At 30.8% G+C, this 15,371-nt stretch overlaps 1 protein-coding gene across 8 annotated transcripts in view; it reads left to right on the plus strand.

The window, feature by feature from the left end:
• The window catches only part of LOC143053928 (ras-related protein Rab-3), a 40,624-nt gene extending 25,253 nt beyond the window's left edge, over positions 1 to 15,371 (plus strand). For 5 of the 8 annotated variants that reach the window (XM_076226758.1, XM_076226774.1, XM_076226735.1 and 2 more), the window contains exons 3-5: positions 1,970 to 2,088; positions 8,601 to 8,725; positions 11,868 to 15,371. In XM_076226758.1, the coding sequence (XP_076082873.1) occupies positions 1,970 to 2,088; positions 8,601 to 8,725; positions 11,868 to 12,058 (435 nt within the window). In that variant the 3' untranslated portion in view covers positions 12,059 to 15,371. Of the gene's footprint in view, positions 1 to 1,969; positions 2,089 to 4,866; positions 4,992 to 8,600; positions 8,726 to 11,867 lie in introns of all 8 variants that reach the window. The other 3 variants (XM_076226783.1, XM_076226742.1, XR_012971518.1) reach the window with 2 other exon arrangements.

Consider the following 15,371-nt stretch of genomic DNA (forward strand, 5'->3'; position numbering starts at 1 on the left):
ACCTTCAAAGCTTTCATAGACGATGGAAGTAACCATCTCTCTACATTGCCAGTTTTATGTTTTAAGAAAAAAAAGCAGATGATAAGAAAAAGGAACAAAAAAATTCTTTTACACTCAACATTTTTAAAATGTTTTTTTTTCTTTCGTTAACTCTATATTAGACATAAGACAATGTCATAAGAAAAATGCAGGGTGACAGTTAAAACCTCCCACGTTTCTCAGATTAATGAAAACAATATATGTTATACAACACTGCCGTCATTATAAAATATTTACTTTGTGTATTTACTAACAAATCAGATAGTTTAAATCCTTTTGTATTGATCCTAAACAATTGAAAAGGTCAAAGTTGACACAGCCTGATCATCAACCTGTTCAGATGCCACTTTGACATAAATGTTAAATGCCTATTTAGTAATTATAAAAAGTGCCCAATAAAGGACATTGATAACCTTTTTGAGGACTTTCTCTATGGCTGTGAACTACAACAGCAACCCTGCTCCATTATTTTGGTTCTGTCACAAACATGTAGCGTGTGTTAAGTATAGGTATTTTTTTTCAAGTATAACCTTTATAGGTAGCTTTTGTTAAGTATATACTATAGCTTTTCTCAAGAATGTGTAGCTTGTGTCAAGTTTATATGTAGCTTTTGTCTAGTAAAGGTAGCTTTTGTCAAGTATATAGTTAGCTTTTTTCAAGCATATAGGTAGCTTTTGTTAAATTTGTAGCTTTTCTCAAGTATAAAGGTAGCTTTTGTCAAGTATAAAGGTAGCTTTTGTCAAGTATTGGTAGCTTTTATCCAGTATAGGTAGTATTTGTCAAGTATGTAGCTTTTGTCGATAAACGATTTAACCATATTCATTGTTTTCCAAATGATTTATCAATAAAGAACACTGATGTATGTATGTTTTAGAATACATGCACTCATAATGTATGAAGAGAGTTAATGAATCAACCTCTCCAATGTAACCATTAAACTGATTGACATCAATAAATTCTAAGTGGCAGAAGATTTTATAGTCCTTCAGGGAGTAATTTAGTTACCATGACAGTTTGTTCAGCAGAATTCTGGAAATTAATTGAATGAAATTGAATAATTTACTTACAGTCATGCATCATGACAGCCTAAGTTGTGATATAATTATGTGTACTTGTTCATTTCATTAGGGTAATTACTGCTGTCAAATTAAACTTATTTATGATAATATTGATATTCGTTTTTTAAAGTACAGAAATAAAAGTTACATGTGTGAAAACTGCTGTACTGGGATAAACCTGGAGAATATAAACAAAATCAGTGTTTTTTTTTCTGAATCAGCAATCTAGAGAACTAATTGTGTGTTCATGTCCTATTTATGGGCATTATGTTTTCTGGTCTGTGTGTCTTTTCGTCTGTCTGTCCTGCTTCAGGTTAAAGTTTTTGGTCAAGGTTGTTTTTGATGAAGTTAAAGTCCAATCAACTTAAAACTTACTACACATTTTCCCTTTGATAAGATCTTTCTAGTTTCGTTGCCACATTAGATTTTTGACCCCAATTTCACGGTGGAAAATAATAGTGCGAGTGGGGCATCCATGTACTATGGACACATTCTTGTTATGATAGTGATAGCTTGCAATGCATGAAGCATGCTAAATTTCTTAATATGAAATCGTTGAGTTTTAAAAAATAAATACTTGTTTTTCTCTTGTCTCTTTATTATTGAGATATACAGTACTGTAGTTCCGACTTTTATAATAAATAGATTTACAAAATGTATATGCATATGTATTCATGGTTAATTAAGGTATTTAAAATATACAGTGGTATCAGGCTGCGCTCTGCAAAGCTATTCTTTTTGTCAGCCAGGTAGACTAAATATATTGTAATGTTATGGTGAACATTATAAAGATATTTCTATAAATTGTTCTAATTCAGCACTTCAAGTAAGAAGTTCAAACATTTGTCTTAATTTGACCATTGATATTTCAGGATACAGCTGGTCAAGAACGTTATAGAACTATAACTACTGCATATTACCGTGGTGCTATGGGCTTTATACTTATGTATGATGTTACTAATGAAGAATCTTTTAATGCTGTACAAGATTGGTTAGTATTTCCTTCACTGCATACAATTTTATCTTATAAAAAAAGTTCACAGAGTCTAATAAAACAAACAAGCTAACATACAAGTAAATCACGGGAAAATAATACTCTTGGTCTTAGAAAATTTGTTTTTTAAACACAAGGATGTACAACTCAAGGTATTTCTAATACCCTGTATAATTTATTATCAAAACCTTGTTCTAAAAAAATGAAATTCAATCCTTAGATGTATGGCAGGTATTCAGCACTTTTCTTTCAAACTCTCGAGCAGCACAATAAATTCCCTTATGACAGGAACACAACTAGTTCTGATAGTACCATTGGCTGTAAGAAAGATTATATGAGAAATGCAGCACAACACACATGTCAGGCTTAATGGGCTACTTTTCTCTGTATTTGAAATGTGCATTTCATAAGGTTACATCACTCAGTAAATAAGGATACTAAACTATATGTTGAATTCAACACATATTCTGTAGAAATTGATATCAACTATCATGCATTGTTCAAATCAATTATGAGAAACATTTAAAATCCCTGTGATAATCGATTTTTAAGAATGAGCATGTAAATTAAGCTGAGCCTTGAAGTCTAAGGGACATATGAACTGCATTTGACAACTGAAAACAAGAATCAATTGCGTAGAAAGAAAATATAACACCCTAATTGTCACATTAATTTACTATCCAGACATTTCATTCTCTATTTTGTGTTTATATCAATTTTTATTTCCAATATAGAGCCGAAGTTTTGTCTTTTATGTTTAGAATTATTCCAGGAAAATGTTTATAATGCCATGCAGTTTATTATTACATGATTGTTGTAAATCTAACAACAAATTTAGTTTTAACCTCCCACAAGTAGTTGATAACCAGGGGCGGATTTAGGCGGGGGCGTGGCGGGCGTGCGCCCCCCTAAAATTTGCAAAGCATGAGTTGTCCTCAGCTCAATAAAGTATCTGAACAGACGACGAATATTAATCTCGTCGCATTGCATCTGTTTTAACATTCAAAGAAGTATATAAAACAGTAAAAATCAACATGATTACTAATAAATTGACCTACGGTTTATTTATAAGTTCTATAAATATATTATACTTCTTCGCGGTACTGCGTTTGGTGAAAAAATATCATAGGCTTTTAGCAATTCAAGTTAAACAATGTGACATGGTAGTTGCGGATTTTATAAACAATTGCTTTGATAAGTTCAAAAACAACCCTACCTCACTTTCCCACGAAGTAGGCGAAAGTGCCCTACCTGCGGTTGGGTTGGTTATTTCATTATGGCACGGCCAAGAAAACAGTCCTGTTTAAATTCTCTCTTAATGAAAGATAGGAATACTGGTACAGGCGAAAGGTTCGTTTATTAATTTGTATCATTGTTTAACATCTCTGTATGATATCAATATATGTTTCTCACTTTCAACCTGTAAAGTTTGCCGAAGCATGCATAAATGGTGAAGGCCCCCAACCCGTACTACCGTATTACATAGGATCCCACGAAAATAAACATATCTTCGCAAGGACCTTGAGCATTCTGATTTTACTGGTTTGCGGTAGAAATGTATATAAAAAGTTTGATACGACCTCCGGAAATAGAAGAAAAGAAAAATTAAGAAAAGACAATTAAAAATCGCTGGCAAAAGTAGAAATTCTTGTTTTCAAAATCTTATATTGGTCGGTGAGCTATTATTGAGTCAATGAATAAAAGCTCGCAGATTTCTTGTTAATTATAGTGATTACAAATTGTCAGGGGTGGATTTATGCGGGTTTAGCTTGAAACTTAAATTTCTCGCTAATTTTACCACAAAATATTTATTTCTCGCCACGCTTGGCAAGATATCTACATTGCACCCTCTCTAAAAGAATATTTCAATAATTTCGATAATAATACCTCCAAAAAAAATTCGCCTTGCTCCGCTCGGTGGAAATTTAAGTTTGCGCCCCCCCTAACCGAAAATCCTGGATCCGCCCCTGATAACACTGATCTATATTTTATGTTATGATGTATGCAAATGAGAATAAGCTTTAGAACTATATTTTATGTAATGTTGATGTGTATTGATTTTATCAATTTAGTTATTTCTGATATAATGAATGATCACATTTCGGTCCTTGCATTGAAGTCAGCTTTCTCTTTGATAACAGTTTTAATTTAATCATACAAGCCAGTTTTGGGAAGAGACTAACATTATTATCGTAGACAATCTTTAGATTTATTTCTATGTCACATTTAACAACCCATTATTACATGTAAATGTTGTAAATTGTATTAATTCTGCACTGCTTTTTTATTTGCGATTTCTCCTGCACATATAACTAATTTATATCCAGCTGTCAGTATATGGTGAACATCAGAACATGACAAACAGTACAAATTATAAGAAATTAAACCAATCCTTTAACATAAATGCAGAAACTGATTTTAAGTCCGTTATGATTTTAACTGTCAAACATCACACTATATTTACCACCCTCCAAACTTTTTCAACAACTTGTCCTGGCAGTTCAAATTAAAAAAAGATTTTAGATCAGACTCCAGAAATAGTTGATTTCTGTTTTTTTGGCTTCCATATGAAAGGAACGAAATTGTTTGGGGCGTTTTTTTAAACAGACTTTCCTGAACAATTATAGATAAACATTTATAATCTACCTACCAACCAGTAACTTTTGTGTTATTTTAATTTAATCAATTTTTCATAAGTTCTGATGTTTACTATGTTACTAATAGTTAATTGTTGTGATGGTGTATTTTTTTGGCTACTCTCTGCTTGTGTATTAGGTGTACTCAGATAAAGACACATGCATGGAGTAACTCCTCTGTGACACTAGTGGGTAACAAATGTGATTTAGAAGAAGCCCGTGTCGTTTCTACTAAAGACGGGGAAGAATTAGCACAGAATTTAGGTAATACTAACATTACTAGCGGTCTAGCATGTCTCTTGCTTCACTTATTCTGTTTACTAAAGTGAATGAAGATTTTCAGTTTTGTGTTTGATCCGAGGAACATGAGAAAAAAGTTACTTTTGTTGGTTGTTTCTGAATGGAATTAAAATCAGTCCATTATGTTCAGTAATTTGATTTCTCCAAATTATACTATTTTTTTATTATTTCATTATACCTTTTAGTTATAATTTAACATAACTTTGAGGAATTTAGAGAAACATTTTGTGTAACACCTTTTCTTTCCAAACTGACAATTTCCACACTTTAAACAATTTCTTTGAAAAGTGTTATACATGATATTCAAGTATCATATTTGACACACAGGGAAAAGAAGGATATACATGTATACAAATAATAAAAATATTTGGTGGAGGAAAAAATACTTTCAAAAGAGATCATACAAGATTTTACTATTGAATAAACTGAAATATGTACTTTTGAATCTGTGGGAATGATAGATTCAGTAGTTCCTTTGTGTTGTTTCTGTATAAACAAAAATGCTGTTGCATGCATTAAGCTTATAAATTTTATGATGGACAACAAAATTGGATCTTATATATAAAACTGACTGAAATAATCTAAATTCAGCCCTGTATAACGTGTTTGTTCCATGGCTTCTGTTTTCATGATGTTATCTAATAAAGGATTGCATCATATCAATTTTAACTTTCTAATGAATATTTCTGACCGTAAATCAGAATTATTTAAGTTAAAGTTTTATTTAGGTGGTTTATAAAGCAGAATTTATTATTAATAACGCTTTCATAAATACCTAATTACATTTTGTTACTTGTAATTATCTTTCTCTCCTAAATCACTTTATCAATAAGAACCAGACTTTGCATTTATGTTTTATAGAATTACTTGAAGGTTTTTCTAGTTCTAATTGTATATGCTTGGTTTGGAGTTGACATGTTGTTAGGGGGGGGGGGATCTTTTGGGCTCTCTATTTTGTTTATTCACTATTTTTCTAAATGTCTCTTGAGTGATTTTGAGTTTGACATATATATTATAAATACACACTTGAATAATAATACTTTATTTCCCAGTATTGCATTGTTTTTGAAGACAATGCAAAGGAATTGACCTCCAGATTTATTTTATGTTTTAAGGACTGCTGTCTCTATTGACATATACCCCTGGGGGCACATCTCCTTCTATTTCTATATCTTAGCTATGTTGCCTACACTTGTTTCTGGTTTACTGTTATAAGGAGATCAAGTGACGTAAGCAATTATCTATTATTTCATATAAAGCTCTAATAGGTGGGAGTAAACTTAGAGATTTATCACAGAATTTACACCCAACAGCAAAATAAGGGTATAATACACTGTTTAGGAACAGGAAAAGGACATATACTTAGAGTTTATTAACAGACTAAGGAAAGGATGTCAGATGTCACCAAACTAGCTCAATATTGTTGGTTGTGTTAAGGGGTAGATGGATTTTTTTAACTATAGTTTATATGTTACATTTCTGAAATTATCTATGTAGCATGAAGCATTGGACTCAGCACATGCAGAAGAAGGTACTTATAAATGTCCCCATTCTTAATAGATGCTGGCTGTACATTTATTTATTTGTACCTTAATTGATGATCCATGATAGACACTAGAGGGAGAAGAAATATGTAACTTTTCTTATTAATCCAAACTACATTTTGGCTAAGGATATTATCTGTCAGTTTTATATAACAAATTTAGGAAATCTGACCAAGCTTGAGGAGTCATTCAAAAATGTTTCAGAAACAGCACAAAAGATTTCTTGAATAATTGAGTTAGATGATCTCTTTTGAATGTATGAAACAACAAACCATAATAGAATGGACATGGCATTAGATCTTTCAAAGCATATTGTTTGTTCTCATGCAATTTTGGTGATGGCAGTTTACCACATTGCATGTCTTATATCATTGTTTAACTTTTATGAGCAAACACTTTGTTTTTTTCAATGGCCTTTAATGTTATTTTAATGCAGCACATTCTATATACAAATGTATGTATCTTAGAAGGAAATGTTATTGTTGTGAACTATCTTCATTTCTTCATATCATATGATAATAACATTCAATGGCTTTTTGAAGTAGAATATCACCAGGAGGGTTCAAACCTCATAAAAAATACATTCTCAGATCCCTAAAAAAACCTGCAAGACTCTTGTTATGGATTTTTTCTAAATTTTCCCATCTTTGAAATCTAACAATTTTTTCCAGCAAAAGTTATGGAAGCAGATTTTTACAACTACAATTTTCCATCGATATCCTAAAAATTTCACAGGAAGATTGCTCATATGTTGCAGTTGTGCACTTGCTATTAGGGAATTGTATGATGAATATTTTGACATTTTTCTTGATTTGGGAATAAATTATTTTTTTCCAGCAAAATTTACAACCTTCATTTAATTGCAACTACATTGCAAACATTCTATATTCTTAGTCATAAATATTATAAACCAACCGTTTAAGACTTTAACCCATCTTTGGGGTTTATTTGGTAATACCATCATCAGAATACTAAAAAGTATTAGATTTTTCAAAATCTTCATTACATATACCTGTGTGCACCACCTGTTTTGTTAATTTATCCTAGTTATTTTGCCCTTAGCATATTATTGAATTTACCATTGCTTTTACTTTTGTTTGTGTTTTGAAAAAGTAAAAAGACCAGTTAACTTTTTGTCAGTCCTGAGCATCTGCTTTACATTAACTAAATAAGGCCTTTGTTGAATTGCAAATGTTAGCCACTTATTCATCCCCAAGGATAATGGCCATGGATATCAGATACATTATATGCCCTTAGTAGGGTGGATGATTAACAGAACCTTGCTTAATGTATACAATTTAAAGTGTCCTTATATTTACAGTATTTTATGTAATGATAGTAGTCTTCTGATTCCTTCTGAGATGCATGTATTCATATAAGTGTTGGTATATTAATTCCTCCAGTCATCTTTTGCATGATTTAAAAGCTTTCAGCATGGCTTGTTTAGTTCTTGCTTATAATATTTTTATAGGACTTTCTAGAAACTCAATCCTAGCCTGAATCTCATTTAGAATTTAAATTGAATACAGGCTATTTCACTTGTCAGGAAGCATACTGGTATAAATATGAGTTTGCTGTAGTGGAGAGCAATTTAACAAACATTTCTGCCTTTTAATTCAAGTATATACATGAATGTTGAAAGTCAAAGACCATTTAGAATATTTTGAACTGCACTCATTGAACTTCATTGCGATGAAGCAGTACTACTGGCAAAAGACCTGTAGACTTCAAATTATAACTTACGGGGTAAACTTAATGATTTGTGAATGAGTTTTTGGAAAGGGCTATATGCAGCCTGTTTATTCATGCTTTTTAGATTAGACTGATTTCAGCAACAGTTTGTAGGTATTATGGTATTATATACATGTAAGTAGACTGTTCACAGATAGTTGTGCTGTGGTAACAAGAGGTATAGCCCAAATTAAATGTTTTATACCTTTCAGGTATAGGTACTTTACATATAAGAGGTAGGTTTTAGCTGTATTGAATCAGCCACAGTTTTATTGATAGATATAAATGTTAATTACAGGTGCACACAAATCAAGACATATTCTTGGGATAATGCCCAAGTTGTATTAGTTGGAAACAAATGTGATCTGGAAGATGAACGTGTAGTATCAATGGAACGAGGAAAACAATTGGCTGACCAACTAGGTATCAAATCCATGTTGTAATCTCCACCCATTCATTCATTTTACAAAGTTCCATAATTCTTTGATTATATTAGTGCCTGCTGGTAGTTCTTGTCTCACCTGTGATGAATGCAAGTTATTAATTATGTAGGTCAATCATTGTTCCCATGGACACAAACCAAATAGGAACAATTGATCATTTCCTTCAGCATGTGTTTGTAAATGTTTTACTTATTTCCAATAACATCCCATATAACATAAGAAAGTGTGCTGCTGGTAGCCATCTTGATTGACAGATCAGCACATAGAAGAAAAATAAATCTTTAATCCCAAGTGTTTAACAAAATGTCATGTTTGTGTGATTTTTTAAGTTCACAATATTCACCAGGATAAGTTATCATTATTAAGGAAACTTGAAGAGGCAATATATTCTTATACTGCCTATATGAAACTTATAAGCAAACGTTAAGACTGAGTCAAGGTCTTTATCCATGAACTATGATATGTGGAGTACTGATAATAGGAATAATGAGGAACTGTTATAGACCAGTCATCATAAGTTTAAAGCTTTAAATTGAGAATGGAAATGGGGAATGTGCCAAAGAGACAACAACCCGACCATAGAGCAGACAACAGCAGAAGGTCACCAACAGGTCTTCAATGCAACGAGAAATTCTCGCACCCAGAGGTGTCCTTCAGCTGGCCCCTAAACAAATATATACTGGTTCAGTGATAATGAACACCATACTAAACTCCAAATTGTACACAAGAAACTAAAAGTTAAAATAATACAAGACTAACAAAGGCCAGAGGCTAGAGTTAGTTATATGCTAGAGTTTATATATAGATGTGAAATTGCTATGTTAAACAGGCACATTGCATTTGGGTCAATTTTGACAAAATGCAATCTTTCATTGGGACCACAAAGTTATATTTCATTTGAGCCAAAAAATAAAAACTACATTTGTGCTATTTTACAGGTAACATTTAAGGGAAAAGTTGAAAAAATTCATGGCTACATCATGTACATCGTGAATAAGATGATTTTTTTAAAAGTAATCCCCCATGGTACCGGTAACTAATTTAAAAAAGTTCATACTTATTGTTAATATAAAACTGAGCGTCAAATGAAATGTTTTATTTTGGCACAAATATGGTGGGCTGATCTGCTCTTTGGTCGGGTTATTGTCTCTTTGACACATTCCCCATTTCCATTCTCAATTTTATTTGTAGCACATATGAAATGGCAATTGGTGCAAAAGTAAAGCACCATGTTTAACATGCACTACTTGTGTGATATATGACCATGCAGTTTGTTACAGAACTTGATCATTGTTAACTCAGATATATTGGTTATTCCCTTAGGGTAGGAATGAATTAATCTTGTTTTTATGCCCCACCTACGATAGTAGAGGGGCATTATGTTTTCTGGTCTGTGCGTCCGTTCGTCTGTTCGTTCGTCCGTTCGTCCGTCTGTCCCGCTTCAGGTTAAAGTTTTTGGTCAAGGTAGTTTTTGATTAAGTTGAAGTCCAATCAACTTGAAACTTAGTACACATGTTCCTTATGATATGATCTTTCTAATTTTAAAGCCAAATTAAACTTTTGACCCCCAATTTCATGGTTCACTGAACATAGAAAATGAAAGTGCGAGTTTCAGGTTAAAGTTTTTGGTCAAGGTAGTTTTTGATGAAGTTGAAGCCCAATCAACTTGAAACTTAGTACACATGTTCCCTATGATATAATCTTTCTACTTTTAATACCTAATTATATTTTTTACCCAATTTCACGGTCCATTGAACATGGAAAATGATAGTGCGAGTGGGGCATCCGTGTACTTTGGACACATTCTTGTTCTTTAGTATTGTAAGATTAGTTTTTCCTTCAATGGCAAAATGTTCCTATCCAAAGTGATTTAAATCACTTTTAATAAGAAATTGTTACACGTCTAAATCTGTAATGTAATTTGCTTAAGGTTGATGTAGGTGGATTACACAATTTTCTACAGGAAATTTGTAGACCAATCTAATTTGATATTTCAGATGTAATCAGCCAGTGGCATTAACTTTTTATAACGGTGATGATGGTGATCTTTTATAAGTTAATTATTTAACGATTTTTAAAATTCTGCAGAGATAACCAAATTAAGATGAAAGTGAAAAACACATCATATCTTTTAATGGTACTGGGACTTCAAAGAAAATGGTTTAATCTCATTTGTTATTGCCAAACAAATGTCAAGGAACCACTTAATGGATGAAGTCAGAAAATATTGATATTACATATGTATTTTACTTGAGACAAGAATTAGTTGTTTTCCAGAGGATTATTATCATCTTTCATGTATTGTTACAATGAATTCTCTGCAGATGTATTATTTTAACAATATTTCTTTTTAACCGTCTGATAAGATTTTTACTACAATCAATGTTTATGACAGTTTATGTTTTACTAACTAACTATTTTATCAGGATTCTGAAGGGGGTGGTGTATAGCAACAAGGGAGTTAGTTTATTTGTTTCAATGTTTGCCTGTTCTTCCATCCAGCATCGTCATTCTCAACTTCTCCTAAACCCCACATTATGTTTTCATGTAATGAAATATTTTTAACATCAATCACGTCTTGAAATTTTGGTACAGTATGAACCAAAGTCTTCCAAAATGTCTGAAAACTTTTAGATTTAGAATTCAGAAATAAATTCAGATAAGCTTCAGATATTTTTGTCTAGTTTACTTTATAAATGTAAATCTGTATATTGTGTCAGCTACAGATTTGAAAATAATGTTACACCAATTACTTTTGATACATATTAAAAACAGTACAATTATAGGATATTAGCATCTGTCATTAAAATATTGAATAATCAAATTAGAGTCAAGATTAAAATGATTAGTAAGCTATTTTTCCACCTGTGACTTGTAAGAAAATAACTTTTTCAGAATTATATAGAAATGCCTTAGGAAATATGATTTTGTGTTAGTTTGAAATGAATCTAAGTATGTCTGACTGAATTACTTCTACAATGAAGTCCACAAAGGATTTGATTTATATTGAATAATAATCTGCAAGTGCCTCTTGTTTTGATAATGCTCACAATTGTAAAAACTCATTCTGAATATTAATATATCTTTTTAACTGTATTATAATTCTTGATTTATTTTTGTAGGATTAGAATTTTTTGAAACATCTGCAAAAGAAAACATCAATGTGAAAGCCGTGTTTGAGAGATTGGTGGACATCATCTGTGACAAGATGTCTGAAAGTCTCGACTCCGACCCATCCCTCGTTAACAGCCAGGCTAAAGGAACACGTCTCACAGAAAACCCTAACCCACAAAATAGTGGTTGTCAATGCTGAGAACTCTGATTGTGGACGAGTAAAAAGGACAATTTGATCTGAGGAAGATTGTGTTTTAAAACATTGGATTATATGAATATCAAAATGCTGAGATATATATCATAAAAAAATGATGTTCATTATACAAATATTCCATGACCAAGCATTTAATAGTCTTAGCATAATAACATTCCTTCTATTAGTACATACTTTTTATATTGAATTACAAGAAGAATAGTGTCAAAGTTTGTAATATCTTTTCCTCAATGAATCTTTTTCAAGTTATAACCATCAGCTTCTCGATTGTAAAAAACTTTATAGTCTTGAAATATGATAGGAAACATTAAAAGGGTTCTAATTTATATTTTAATTTTGTTTTTATGTTTACAGGGATCATTTTCTACTATTGATTTCAAAAGGTCTTTAAAGATATGAAAAAATGTGGTAATGTATAAGGGATATTTTGAAATTCAAATCAATATATGGTGTTCAATTGACCAAAGTGAAGATGATCCCTGTATAATGGAGGCTGTGTATGGTTATTGATTTGTAGCATATATGTAGATAATTTGTATATTCTGTATCTATTGTGCCCCAGTGTGTTTTCTTCTATTTATATCCTAATGGATGTGACGTCTACTTAGGCACAAGCTGTAAATATAATGGTCGAATATTCTCATTCATCTTGGGTATGAATCTGAGAATGACATTCATATGAAAAAAACATGCTCCTAAATGACAATTTTACTTTGTAGAATGTTTGAAATATTTTAGTAAAATTTGATGTCAGAAACTTGAAGAAAGTCGACTGTCATTTGTTAGTTGCCAAAATTGATCATATTTCTCATATCATTATCAACTGATACATATATCAGCCTTGTTCAGTTATTTACCAAATGACTATCCATGCAACATGCTGAACGTTAATAAATGTGTTTGTATTCATTGGTCAGGTTCAGTTTAAGTAAGTTCAGATACACACTTATTAAATTTAAGGCCATTCAAAATGTGAATCTTGTCTAAAATGAAATTGTTAGATGACTATGATAAATGGTTTGGTAAAGTTAAAGTAAAGTCTGGATGCTTTTTCTTAAAATTAATGTTAGAACACATGAGATTGACTACTCAAGTTATTATTATATTTCAATCAACATTAATTAATGAACTTTTCAATGATTTGAAATTTTTTTTGTTAATTTTTAATTATGGTTGTCTTATTAGTGTAATTTCTTTACACTTTCACTTATAGACATATGATGATGAAACAATACAATACTACTTATATGTGAAAATCGGTGAAAATTTTGACTTGTTTTTTGTTGTTGTTTTTTTTTCATTAGTTCAATCATACTCTCATGTAAATTGTATTTGGACAAAAATGGTACTTGACAGATTTGTTCTTCTTCATTTGCTGCATCTATTTCAAAATTTTAAATGATTACTGTTTTTGCTTTGTTTTGTTGTTCATGTATGGATATTACAGTGTAATACATTTGACTTCTTGGCTGTCCATATACAAAAAATTGTGGTTGTGTACAAAGAATTCCAATATTATAACATTCCATGAAATCCAACTTGTTGTTGATTTACAAATATTTTGTTATTTTTCTTCTTTTTTTTTCTATTTTCTTGAATTATATTTATATATTTGTTGACTTTGTTTATAAACAAAATGTAGTTGTTAATTTGTGGCATTGCAATTTATATATTGAATTTTTAACAATCTCAGAAATCTATTTAATATATCTTGTGAAATCCGTTTCTAACTATTTGGTTGTGGTATGTTTATATTTTCCATGTATATTTTGTACTCTGCCAGATTTTTTTTTATTATTTTGTTAGTTTGGCTTCATGATATGTTGTGTTTTACAACTCATTTGTTTATGACCTATGTTTTACCATTATTTACATGTCAGCAAAACTTTATTTTTTTGTTTATTTACTCATTTATATAATAAATACTAATCTATTCATTGCATCCTCTAAAAGGCTAACTTATTATACTATTATGATTTTCTGCGTCGTTTTGGCCGATATTAGCAATTATATCAAGTAAAGGGTAAATTTCAATGTTCACTCTGATGTGCAATTTAACTTTGTTTATTATGGTTAACCAATGGAGCTAGTAACTTCATTTGTATTGGAGCACAAAGTTTAGTGATATTATTGTTAATCTTAACTGGCAGAGTAGGACTCAGATTTTGATTGGTTAACAATTGTTTTATTATTTGTGCAATCAAAATGATTTTGTTTCTGTTATTAATTTTTTCATGATACCTATAACATCAATATAATTGTCATACAATAAAATTTACAGTTTAACCTTGTAATATGTACTATGTAAGACTATAAAAACTAATCTTTTGATTCTCTTGTCATGCTGGGTAAGCCGTCAAATTCACAAACGCTAGCAAATATTCATTTTACTCTTAAGATTAAAATTAAAGGTGACGTCTTTTTGTCCTGCCCTTATCGGTTTTGACGAGAATCTTCATATTATTTTTTAAGGCCTTAGCTGAGAAATGTTTAACATGATGTTAATATCAATAACACTATCATGCAGCTTCAGCCCATGTACAGTAGTATTTTGTGATCCTATTAGTACAAGTCTTTAATATTTCAAAGTAGGGTGTTGCATCTACTGATTAAATGTCAAGCATTTCAAATTTAAATGGTTGAATTTTTGAAATTATACAAGATAACACCTATTTTCTTGTCACTACTAAATTTTTACAGATTGCTGAAGGATCTATAATAAACTGTTAACTATATAACTTAAAATTATTCTGACCTAAATCTGTAAAATTATATTAACAGAAGATGTTGTTGTATTGATTTTTAACAGCTAATAAATCCTAAAACAGTCTGAATAGATTTAATCAGTTGTAAGAAAATTGATATTTGATGAGTCGATCTTTGCAATATAAAGTACAAATTTATTGGAAAATAAATATTTCTTGATGAACAGAACCAAATATATAAAAGATTGCATTTTAGTTTTTTCTATATTCTATTTTACCGGTTCTTTTTTAAATTTGTTAAATAATTAGTTAAGTCTAGTAAATTAGTCTTTGACAAGAAGATAAATACATACAATGAAAATTTCACAAATAGAAAAAAATATGAATGAAACATTAATTTCATGAAGTAGTTGTTTTTTTGTACCAGTTTCTTCACTCCTTGTGTATTTGGTGTTGTAAACAATAACTAGACTGTATCTAGGATTGAAGCTCATCTGATGTGATAAGCACGATAGGGTCATATTACGGCACAATGTTATTAGAACTGTCTGTAGTGGGGACAGCCTTATAATAAAACTGTTAATTGCATCTGC

The sequence above is a fragment of the Mytilus galloprovincialis genome, chromosome 1 (assembly GCF_965363235.1).
Source record: "Mytilus galloprovincialis chromosome 1, xbMytGall1.hap1.1, whole genome shotgun sequence".
Classification (NCBI taxonomy): domain Eukaryota; kingdom Metazoa; phylum Mollusca; class Bivalvia; order Mytilida; family Mytilidae; genus Mytilus; species Mytilus galloprovincialis.